General features: G+C 33.9%; 2 protein-coding genes across 7 annotated transcripts in view; one reads left to right on the top strand and one right to left on the bottom strand.

Moving 5' to 3' along the window:
- Positions 1 to 9: 9 nt before the first annotated feature.
- On the bottom strand, positions 10 to 6,894 carry LOC120628330 (kanadaptin-like). Its single transcript, XM_039896647.1, has 10 exons — positions 6,401 to 6,894; positions 5,501 to 5,633; positions 4,768 to 4,957; positions 3,864 to 4,134; positions 3,553 to 3,727; positions 3,128 to 3,276; positions 2,247 to 2,413; positions 1,707 to 1,892; positions 1,133 to 1,278; positions 10 to 526 (listed from the first exon to the last, which is right to left on the bottom strand). The coding sequence occupies exons 1-10, from the start codon at positions 6,624 to 6,626 to the stop codon at positions 28 to 30; spliced, it is 2,142 nt and encodes a 713-aa protein (XP_039752581.1). The 5' UTR covers positions 6,627 to 6,894; the 3' UTR covers positions 10 to 27.
- Positions 6,895 to 7,234: 340 nt separating this feature from the next.
- The window catches only part of LOC120628427 (mitogen-activated protein kinase-binding protein 1), a 125,045-nt gene continuing 119,842 nt past the window's right edge, over positions 7,235 to 12,437 (top strand). For 5 of the 6 annotated variants that reach the window (XM_039896795.1, XM_039896793.1, XM_039896792.1 and 2 more), the window contains exon 1: positions 7,244 to 7,566. The gene's annotated coding sequence lies outside the window, so the exon portion shown is untranslated. Of the gene's footprint in view, positions 7,567 to 12,437 lie in introns of all 6 variants that reach the window. The other variant, XM_039896796.1, reaches the window with a different exon arrangement.

The following is a 12,437-nucleotide window of genomic DNA, read 5'->3' as shown; positions in this document are numbered from 1 at the left end:
AAAACTAGAAGTACTTAAAAATATTTATTAACTATTTGTTTCATCTGTAATTTCAGGTAAGTCTCTATCAGTTTCTTGATCAAAATAACTTTCAGGTATAACATAGTTTGCTGGTGGTCTCATTGGACCATACATTTTCTTTTCCGTGATTGCTTTACTTTCATTTGAAGTTTTGTTTTGTTTTGTACTTGATAACTTTTCTTCATCCAATATGTCCATACCACTAAAATGCGAAGCTTCTTTAGTAGATGGTTCCTCACTAGTATTAGAAGTGCTTTTATTAACAGGAGATTCCATATCATTAGGTGGTTTTCTGCTAGAATTGTTTGTCCTTATAAGATGAGTGTCTTCATTAGTAACCCGGGTGTTAGTAGTAAGCAATGTTTCTTTATTAGAAGATTCTTTTATACTGCTAGAAGGCTCAGGGTCCTCATCAGAGTCAATTTCTTCAACAAATTCTTGCAATTCTGTTTTTGTTACTTGATTTACTGGTAGTTTCTTCATTAAATCACCCTTTAACCGTATCCTGAAATATCATTTATAATTCATTAAATCAACCCATTACTGGTCCTGGTCCTACTGAGTATGTCATGGTGGCCATAGTACACCATGGTGGTCAAGTGTGGATTGGTGGACTTCACACGCCTTTAAGAACATTATGGAGAACGCTCAGGCATGCAGGTTTCCGCACAATATTTTCCTTAAACGCACAAAATATGGAAAAGTTAGAAGTGTGAGCGGTATTCGAACTCAGTCCCCCAAAAGTGAAGTCCTACCCCCTTGGCATTCACAGCTTGAATTAAATTAATAATTGGTTAGCCTTATTATTATTTGTATGATAAATATTAATAAAACAGTTAAAAATATTCATCTATATTTGAGATGAAGAAGCCATCTAGACAGAATGCTGTGGCGCGTGATGGGGGCCTCTTACTGACCTCAGTTGGTAGGGTCCAATACACTTTTGCAACACTGTCTACACAATGTTGGCACTTACCATGAATTCAAAGGTACATAATTTAATATGTTGGGTCAAACTGGAAGTCAAGATTGGGTGTAACTGTATTAATATTATAAACAATATTAGGTTTGGTTAGGTTATTACCATCATAACCATCTGTACATTACATACCTTTTTCCATAGATGACAGAATTCGTTTTTTTCATGGGAATACTAGGAGCATTGTTTTTTGTAAGCTCTGGTAAATTTGTTGGTTTTGCAATCTCCGCAAGTCTGCGCATTTCTATTAATTCGACTTGCATTTCTTTAATTTTTAACTGAAAAGAATAACTTCATTATATATTAACATCAATTATATGGCCCTTCAATCGAATATTTTATACTAATACTTAAGAAATACAATGAAATCCTTTAGAACTAAGTCTTATTTAAAGTTACTCGACATAACCTTGCCAGAATGACTATTTACGACAGGTGCGGTAGCGCTTGTTGTATGCAATTAAAAGCGGCTGTCAAGTCGTCAATACTAAGTTTACACCTACGTCCGCTTGGTGCTCTTTCAACTTTAAGCACCAATGAATTGGTGCCATTTTGTTTATTCAATGACCCTGTACATATGCAGTACATACAACATAAGAAGTCTAAGATTACTTCTATTTTAGAGACTTTCTTTGTAGCTTACACTAATTAATTTTATGTCCCGATTTTCGGTGGAAAATTTATAAAAATATTGTTAAAAATGTACCTTAGATTTAGAAATCATCTCTTTGTGTTCAGTTGTCTGATGGTAATTGGGTATTGCATCAATTGTCTTCATGTAATCATCTAAACTGTCTGTATATTGTGCATTCTGTTTCATCTCCTCTCGCATATTTTCGATTGAAGCCTCCTCTTTTGTTATATTTAACTCAAGTTCTTCTATTTTTTTTACCTGAAAATCTCAATGTTTGTAAATTTTTATTTTTTTGACTTTTTTACCGAATGTTTGGAGAAGCAGGAAACAGAATACAGTTCGAATAAGCAAATTGTTCTGATAGTAGACACCAGCAGTACTGTTGTAGTATTTTTAATGCTTATAATAAACCCATATTTGGTAAGCTCCGGTTTAGTTTGTCTTACAATATGTAAAAAATGTAGTACTGTTGTAGCATTAAAAATACTAAAACAGTACTACATTTTTTACTTTCATACCAGTAATAAAGTAAAAAGTCTAAGCTTCTTAATTAATAAAAAAATCATCATACAAATTCAAACTGTAAAAGATAATACAAGTGGTAAATTTTACCAGTTCATAGTAACTGAGTGGTTTGCTGGATTCTGATGTAACACCTAGCTTCACCATACGAGTTTTTCTCTTCTTCTCCACGTTACCAGTGCGGTCGAAGAACGTATCTTCATCAGAATCGTAGTAGTCATCCGCGCCCCAGTCGCGTTCTTTGCGTCGACGTGATTCTGAAATAAACAGTTAATCAACGTGAAATTATTGTACAAGTTTATTTCAAACCAATAAATCAGTCCATTGAGTGCACAAGCTAGGGTTTGGGTCTGAGATATGGACTTCCACGCCATGTCGACTGTAAACCGTCACGCGTCTTGCAATTCCAACAACACTATGTCAAATTATATATTTAAATTCAAAAATGTTTTATTCATGTAGACCTTATGACAGGCACTTATGAAGCGTTCATACATTTAACATGTTACACTAATGTTAGTGATGGCGATAACTGCATTCGTTAACCTAAAACTAAAGCTAGGAGGGTTCCAAACGCGTCCAGGTCTAAGAAGAACCCACAAAAAACTTGGCCAGGTTTTTTTTGTTTACCATCTCACAGTCTATTTTTATCATACATGTAATCCTTAATATTATATTAGGATTTTTCTATAAGTTTACGTTTTATATAAAGTTTGAACTTATTGAGATCTCAAGGATTGCATCTGGTAATTTGTCATAAATTATATACAATTTCCCTTAAATGAATTACTAATTTTATGCAGCCTAGTAAACGGCACTCCTCTATAGGGCTCCTATTTCAATTTTAGTTGAGTTGTGGTTGCAGGCAAATACCAAACGCCAGACCTTGTTTTAAGATTATTTTCCTCATTTATCCACCCTTTTCTTGTCTTTGAATATCGGGAGGTCTTAGTTGGCTCAAAATAACTTACCATGTTTAGCTTGTCTCAGAAGGCCAACCCTGTCTAGGATACGGCAGGCCTCTAAAGCACAGGCCACTACTGCATCCTTCTTTTTACCACGATGTATAACTTCGGCTATAACTGGACGTCCTTGTGCATCATCTATTGGTAACTCAACACTAAAAACAACAGTAAAAGTTTTCTTTTGTTAAAATTTATGTTTTACATAAATAAACTGAACCCATTACAAAATACACTGACGAGGGAAAAATGATACTGCAGTGTTTGATTACAAAACTAAGTATGAAAAAATAGTAGTATTAAAAATACAACATCAAAAATGGAATATTTTATGAGCAACATTGTTAACGGACATTCAAACACAACCTTTTATCTCTAAATCATGGGGGTCAATGCCCCACTAGAAAGCAGCATTAAAACTACTATTCACTTACCTACAAGCAAACTGCCCAACACCTTTCTCCACACAATCATACTCCAGTTCAATGCCCTCCCTTGAAAAGAAACCCCGTAGAGTTTTCTTTGGGTCTTGAAGATATAGCTCTTCATTGGCAGTTGATGCATATGGATTGTCCGCTAGATCCGGCTCTTCTTCTTGGTCATCTTCACCTACGAAAAGGAGTTGTTATAAGACATATCCAAGACATGAAGGTTTAAATAGCAGCCAAACTTGGCACAATTGTTATAGAACTAATACTAAGGTTTGCCAGAATTCTATCACTAATGGTATATACTAACAACTAACCCATTCCCCAGTCTATTCCCTCATTTTCTTTTAACTTTTCTTTCTCCTTTCTTAGTGCTTGCTCTTTTAGCCTTGCCTTCTCTCTTTCCTTTATATCAACTATACGTAATTTTTTCTCTCTCTCTCTTCTTTCTTCTACACCCAATTCATTGTCCCCTTGTGCTGCTGCCTCACTTAGCATTCTTTCTCGTTCTAAAACCATTTCTTCAGCTCGTTTCTTTATTTCAGTAACTGATAAGCTGGATTCACCTTCAGCATCGAAATCTGGGCCCTGTGGATCATTTTATGAGTATTGTTTTGATTGTAGTATACTAGGTTGTACGGTTAGTGGTGAGGTTTAGTTATATTTAGTTTCGCTTGTTGCTTTTACATGCAATAGATGGCCTCATTTTATTAATACTAAGTAAAGACTTAGCAGACAAGATATGCAATAAAAAATAATAAATTTGTATTTTTTGTAGGCCTGTATCTAATATATTAACTATAGTAATAACTCTCTCACAAATAGAATGCTACAGTAGTCTCCCATTTTGCCCATAGTTAAGCGGGAAATAGCATTGTATTGCAGGGTGGTCAGAAAGATTGCAGACTACTGTACATTTTAAGTTAATTTTCGGGCGCATTGTCAGAAAATTACATAGGCTACATTATTTTTCAAAATAGTAAGATTTCAGTAAACGTTTGCAGTAAAAGTAACCAAGAAAGGTGCTTTGGGAGACTTGGGTTAGGTTAGAAATGTTTTAAAATAACATTTTGTTAAGTCCAATAAAATTAACAAGGGCAAAAATGCAGGGAACAGCAAGATACAAATAAAAGTTGATATGCCATGTTAATGTTTGTGATAATAAGTGTCAGCCTACTGTGCATTCCAAGAACATCTAAACTTTATTTGATAATAACTCACCAACAGGATGTAAATCCGAGAACTAGCCCCAAATCTTATTTGATGTCCAACCCTGACTCTTACATAATGCCTGTCTTTAATTCTTTGTCGGTTTAAAAAGGTGCCATGTGTACTGCCCAAATCATACAAATACCAGCCTGATGGTTGTTCCGAATTCTCTGAAGATTTGTATTGGATAACTGCATGGTAACTGCAAAGTTATGACAAGAATTGTTTGCAACATTTTTAATAGATTACTTAAGTCTATAAGCCTATGTAGATAATAGTATATTTTTCAATCCACTTACTTGTCAATTTTATTTACAGCTCCTCACTTTAGCCAGTACCTCCATTAAATAATCAAAGTGGCATTAGTGAGTATGCTAGGTTTCACTCAAAAATAATACTTTTTATGTTCAACTTTACAAAAGAAGTTAACTTGTAATACCCCATTCAAACCATGTTAACAATTTTATATGCTTTTTTTACACTTCAAAATTAACTACAAGTATTTGTATGTAATGTTTTTATATATTTCAAGATTGATTGTTCTCACTATAAGAAATGTAAGAAAAAATAAACTACATTGTTTTATGAAATAATATCTTTTACCGCCGGATAATTTTAGGCACAAATATAAAAGTATTCAATTAACAAAATATTTATAGAGCTACAACTATTTACACATGAAAATAAACAACAAGATAAAATGACAAACAAAACAAAGAAATGAATATATTCTTTATAAAATTACCGTGATATAGTTGGATGTGCCATTATAACTTCACAATTAGGTAGTCTTCCAAACACATGATAAGGTTTAGGGGTTAACTCAATTTTCTCCAATATCATACCAGACTTGAGCACTTCCAGTGCATAATTTGTACCTATAAAAAATTACCATCAGTTATAACAAAATCCACTTCTAAATTAACAAAGTGAAGTTAGAAATTATAGCTACCTCAATAATATACCAAATATTTTTAAGGTAGCTCTAATTTCTCAAGAGCTTGTTCTACACCCCTATATTATATATACAACTCAGCTTCTACACTATAAACCAAGAGCTGAAGGGACATGATGTAAGACAGCTGCACAAGGTGTAGAAACTAGATAACATGACAAGTACCCACAATGGAAGTCTTACTCATCATAACAATTACTGGACTATCTATCTGCTTAACATCCTTATTGCTTATAAAAAGAATATTTTAAGCAAGATTGCTAAAAACATTTAGGAATAGGAAGCTAAAACACTTTAGGTCAACTAAACAGCCTAGTCCTTACTAATTATTTTTATTGAATAATTAATGTATTGCTTATATAAACATTTAAATGCAAATTAGACATATGCATAAGCAAAAGTTATAAATAAATTACCCAATTATACACATACAACTAACGGTTAAGGCCAACCAAGTTTGGAGACAGTTAGGAAAAGAAAAGAAAGAAATTACTCTTAGATTGATAATATTCGTAGGCATCCCACTAACTCAGAGCTGGGTACGTTTTAGGTACTCCTTTGTAGCTCCTTTTCAATCTCGGGATCCTGCCAGGTTTCTAGAATTAACTAAGAAGGCGGTAACGTTGTCATGTGCGAAAGCGTTAGTAGAAAACAGCCGCAGGATAGGCTGAACGTGATACACACACGTACCTTCAGGGCATAAGCCTGACCATGCCGGCACCTTATACGGTATCTCAGAGGATGGGACCGATGGCGGAGCAGTTTCCTGGCTCTCATTTCGGTCTTTCTCTCCAATAGTAACAGAATCTTCAACACCAACTGTAACCTTTTTTGATGGTTTTATAAAGAGCGTAGGCCTTTTGAATTCTGCACCAAAATCAGATGTATCATTTTCCACATTATCCGTATCCGACATATTGGATAAAATCTCTTATTATTTTTATTAATATACACAAATATCTACAAATTCGGAATATAGCTTATTTTTAGTTTTCCTTACTTATACTTCATATTTTTTTTTGTTTTTAACTTAAAGCCACAGATTAGATACTGTTTAAAACTTCAGACTCTGTAGTATAAACCAATACTATAATGGAGTTATAGTGGAGTTAGACATTTTTTCAAACCACACATTAGTTACTTGTTAAAACTACTAAGTAAAATATAGTTCAGATCACGGAGATGTTAAGAATATCGTGGCAAAACTAATATAAATAAAAAAAAACTTTTCCTAACCAAAGAACATCACATAGGTACATTGGCATTTCTACATAACAGGTTAAAAATACCACGGAATTACCACTAAATACACGAAATTAAACAATATAGTAAAGTACATATTATGTAATTAGTGACTATATTTGTCTCTTTCTTTCTAACGCCCTTATTGCCGAGAGGAGAAAGATATATTACTTTTTCTAATTTGTACTTAAAGTGGCCAGCGGGACTGTTCTGTGATTGTGTTATTATCTACGGGGAAGATGACCAAAAACTATAAAAAAAGAAATATCAATCAATCAAAATCACAGAACAACAATATCAAATCAAATCAATTTTCGGGTGTGATGTGTCGCATTGAATGGCATTGAAATTGAATATTTTTTATAAGAATTTTTTAGATCTACTGGACATTATTAATTAAATACCAACTTAACTGAGTGTATCAACCAACAGTTCATAATATTTGTTTTGTTTTGTACGGTGAACTTTAGAACAATGTGAGTGTCCGCGACATATTGTTGTAGCAACGCACAATTCTTAGATTAATTTAAGTTTAATTAGTATATACGCGCATTCTTATCATAATTATCTGTTCCGCTGCAACTGTGACGTCCAATATCGCGTAATCTCCTAAGGTGAGTTATTTTATGTTTCAATAAACAAACTACTCAACGGTTTTTCTGGCAAGTTTAAATCGTAAATAGTGCTCTGGGGATAATAGGTATAATAACCGGAATACATGAAGCTCATTGAGTCGGTGAAAGTAAATACTGTAGATAAAGGCCGAATGACGGCGTAAGAGAAAAAGTTTAATTCCTTTGACCTTTCACGTAGATACATATATAGTACGCGGTAGTAACTCTTCGTCAAGACCGAATTTGTTTGATTTGTAAATTTGCAAACAAAACATGCATAATATTTTTCAAAAGAGAGATCAGTGAGCTAATCTATCTAATTTTTTTAACCTACGATAAGTTATTGAAATAGTACCTACGTCTACTTTCAATTTCAAGGTTGGATAACCTTTCAATTCATCTTAGAATCTGTGTATTCCTTACAATGAGGAAAGCATGTAAATGGTACAGTAGGATTCAGTTTATTTGGGGGATCCCCAAGATATTTTTCAAATGGGTGAAGAAGGGATGCTGTCATTTTATATGAAAGTAGGTATGTATATGTATCTGTTTGATATTTGTACTATCAGATAAAAGCAAATTCAGCTTGCTATTCTTTTAATGTAGTAGAGTTCCACAAAGTAACACCTAACGTAAATGCATTCCTTGTAGGTTGTGATTAGGCTGAAGATGTAACTTCCAAATGGTGTTGTTATAGTAAAGACATTTTAATTGTTTATTTGCCAAAGTAACAAATAATTATTATCAAAAACTTTCAACTACCAACATTATTAAAAGTGCTCAACAACACAGCATTATTATTTTTGTATGCTAACTTCCTGTAATTTTACCTTTGTGTGACTTTATATGTGTGCTTGATTAAGCAGAATTGCCTAGCCATAATATCAGTTTACACAAAATTTGGGATGGACTATCAGGGTTTCATTTAGGTTGCATTTCCACCAGAAATATGCTAGCTTTGCTATCCATCTTCACATTGTTTGGATTGCTTACACAATTCTTGTGGAAACACTTACAACATTCAAAAGCTTGACTGAGACACAGACATTTACTCTGTCATGGTTGTTGAGAACAGGCATGACTAGAAATGAGTAGGAGACCATAAAAATCAGTTCATTCAACTATTATTATATTTAAATTATACAGAGAATTATTTTTTATCGCTGTAAGATTATTTTTCATTAAATTCCTGCCATCAATCTGTTGCATTATTATCCAAGCTTTGGAGATTATAAAATACTATGGTATCAGTTGCTTGCGATTACATCTGCATAAAAATTCCAATTCCACAAAGAGCATTTTAAAAACAGCCCTCAAATCCACTTTAGGACAGGAATAATAAGTTTGATCCAACAATGTAAAAGTTACTATTTTGCTCCTAATTCTGTTATTACACGATTCATTTATCAATAATCAGGTTACCAAACACTTATCAGGGAATTTATTAGAGATATGCAACCCCAAGTTATGTATTAATTTTTTCTTATCAGTCAAAGCCATGGGTTTACACAACTGATAATGGATCTGATTGAAGAAAGTGTGCTGTTGAGGAGCTATATTTATAGTTAATGTGTGAAGGAAGGACAAACAAACATATAAACACATTTTTTCTCTAACTTTCGCATTTATAATATTAGTTAGGATTATATTCTCAGCTAACTTAACAAATTAAAAAACTATCTCAAATTTTATTAAAGAGATGTTTTCAAATTGTAGTGTATAGTGTAATGTAATATCCAACTAGGTGTTGTATAACAATCCAAATTCGTTACACATTCGCTTTCGATAAGGCCATGTTAAACTTGCGAGCGAAAGTAATTGCCGATTTTAAATTTTATGGTGTGTATCTATGAGTACACACTTGTCCAACGCAGAATCTCTTTGTTGGCCCTTTTTGGATTAGTCTGTGCTGGTAGATTGGTTAAGTGAATATGCACTTTTATTAAATGCTGACGCCCGTGCCTTTCTCCGCGTTTTCTTTAGTTTTTTTAAATCCCAAAGGAACCGTATATTATCATTGTATCCTTCAATATAAAAAGTATTAAGTAAGACTGTCTACAGGATGAAAGCAATGTTTTTTAAGATCTCGCGGTAACTGTTTCTGTGTCCTTTCGCGTCGTTGTGTTGGTCTTTTAATTGGTTAATAATAAATAAAAATACTACGACAATACACACATCGCCATCTAGTCCCAAAGTAAGCGTAGCTTGTGTTATGGGTACTAAGATAACTGATGAGTAATTTTATGATTAATATACATAAAAACTTATAATTTACATATAAACACCCACACACTGAAAAACATTCATGTTCATCACACAAACATTGTCCAGTTGTGGGAATCGAACCCACAGCCTTGGACTCAGAAAGCAGGGTCGCTGCCCATTGCGCAATATGTTGGATATGTTGAACATTAACGTGAAAATGGCTGGAATTTTACTCTCATAAAGGCTCTCGCACCCTATTATAGGCTGTTTGTATTTAATTATTAACCTTCATCAAAACTCACAGGTAGTACCTACTTTGTTTACGCCAGGGTAAAACTGCTGCAAACTCTTATTTATTAGGAAAATGTGTTTAGGAGTTGTTTGAGAAAGCAATTAACAGTTTAATTTGTTTTTAGCTCGTTATATTATGCTCAATTTATTTGGTTAAACCTCCACTGGATGAGCTGAATTTCTCAGCGCAAAAATAAGAGAATGCGAAATTCTGACATTTCAGTTGTACCATTTTTTTCTCTAAACTAAACGCAATCTTCTATTGGCGTATAGCTGCAAAACAAGACGATGTGCGAAAATTATTCATTAATTAAATAAAGATTTTTAGAACATTCGTTAGGATGCTAATGAATTTAATAAGATATGGCACTTCCCATGTTAAAGTTTTCAAAATTGTAATAATTTACCCACTACAAAATTACTATAAAACTGCTTACTCTATGCCAGTAGTACATCCAGAGGTCGTCGTAATTCTCTTTTCTTTGATTATTTTATAATGATGAGATGTTACCAAAATTACATTCTTATTTACGATCTATCATTTGTCCAATTTATAACTACGCTCCGCTTGTTATCATAACCCTGATTTGAAAAACTACTAGTCTTTACATTCTGACCCCCGGAACTCGTCAATACTGAATCTTTAAGTGGAAAAACTTTTCCAAGTTATTACAGTTAACGATTATTTATTATTTAAAATAACAATATAATAATAAAGAAATATATAACGACAATACATATTGCCAGGCAGTCCCAATGTCAGCGTAGTGCGTTGTGTTATGCGTACTACTAGATACTGATGAATATTTTTATAGATATATTACCTATTAACTGACCGACGACTTAATGTGCTTTCCGAGGCACGGGTGCTGACTTCCTAAGTCCGGGCTGGTACCGGAAATAATAATAAAGAAATATATAACGACAATACATATTGCCAGGCAGTCCCAATGTCAGCGTAGTGCGTTGTGTTATGCGTACTACTAGATACTGATGAATATTTTTATAGATATATTACCCATTAACTGACCGACGACTTAATGTGCTTTCCGAGGCACGGGTGCTGACTTCCTAAGTCCGGGCTGGTACCGGAAATAATTTAATTTACAAAATTCACAACACCTTATATAATTTGGGTTTCGAACCCAGGCCCTTGTGATCCGTTGTTGAACGTGTTAAACACTAGACAGACAAGACATTTACTCATCTATTTTTTTTTGTTATAGTTTTAGGGTTCAGCTTGTTTTAGCAAACCTCACAAGTTGGAAGCAGTAGTAATCTTTGCGTTAACACTTTCCCGGGCGAGCTCTATCACAAAAATCTTTATTACTATAGTAAAAGGACCAAGCAGTATGTGTGAAAAGCACCGCTGCGCTGGAGTTCAAGCCCTTCTATCTGATTAAGGTTTAGTTGACTTTGTCCTATGGACTCCCAAAAAAACAGAAAGTCTTTCGTTTGCACCTGCAATAGCAATCAAATTATTACTTTCTAATCCGTTAAGTCATGGATGGTGCTTTGTTCAATCCAATTCTATTAGTTACGCAATAAAATATTATATGCATAATACCTTTTGTGTTGTATTAAATAATAATTACTCATTCGGCCTTCGACAATTACACAAGTGCAGTTTCATTATCAAAGTTGCGCGACGCTCACGCAAACGGGCCCAATGGACCCTGAGCGAGCTCGAAAAAATCTCTCACAGTTTGATATAGCTCCTAGCGTCACGCAAACGAACTCGGGAATATTGACCTAGAGCGGACCCTAAAAAAATATTTCGTTACTTTTCAATTCAGCACAACGCGACACTTCGACGACGAAGACTTCAGGAAAATAGACACGGAGCGGACCAGAAACAAATATTTTGTCACATTTTGAGTCAGCTTATCGCGTCACACACGAGCTCAAGAATAGGCACCTAGCAGAATCAAACAAATATTACGATTTCAAGATTTTGTTGGTTGTAGAAATTGCATCATATTAACGGTATTTTCAATAGGTCGGTCGCACATAGTTAAATTTATCATAATTGCTAGTTATAATTTTGAAGTATTTTGAGTTTAAGGGCCCGGTATCAATTCCCGGCAGGTAAAATTTGGGAATTTATAATTAATTGTTCTTGTGGGAGGATTACCACTTTACTGAGAAATACGTTCCGCTAAGCGATTTAGTGCGATGTCGCGTAGAAACCGATTTGGGTATGGGTTTAGTTTAACTGCCATATTCTCTAACAGGATACCCCTCCATTTAAATTGCATCACCACTTATTACCAGGTGAGATTGCAGTCAAGGGCTAAGTTTTATTGGGCAAAAAAAATGAAGTAGGTGCCGTGCGTGGTTGATTTTTAAGAATATTACTTTTCATTTATACATCT

Source organism: Pararge aegeria, chromosome 12 (genome assembly GCF_905163445.1).
Source record: "Pararge aegeria chromosome 12, ilParAegt1.1, whole genome shotgun sequence".
Taxonomy (NCBI): domain Eukaryota; kingdom Metazoa; phylum Arthropoda; class Insecta; order Lepidoptera; family Nymphalidae; genus Pararge; species Pararge aegeria.
The sequence above is the reverse complement of the archived record's forward strand: the minus strand, read 5'-3'. Positions and strand labels throughout refer to the sequence as shown.

Coding starts and splice junctions, on each gene's coding strand:
- LOC120628330 (XM_039896647.1), bottom strand. CDS start 6,626: ATGTCGGATACGGATAATGTGGAAAATGATACATCTGATTTTGGTGCA. Junction 2,414..3,127: donor TCTGAGACAAGCTAAACATG/GTAAGTTATTTT, acceptor TGTTTATTTCAG/AATCACGTCGACGCAAAGAA. Junction 527..1,132: donor TCTGTCATCTATGGAAAAAG/GTATGTAATGTA, acceptor ATGATATTTCAG/GATACGGTTAAAGGGTGATT.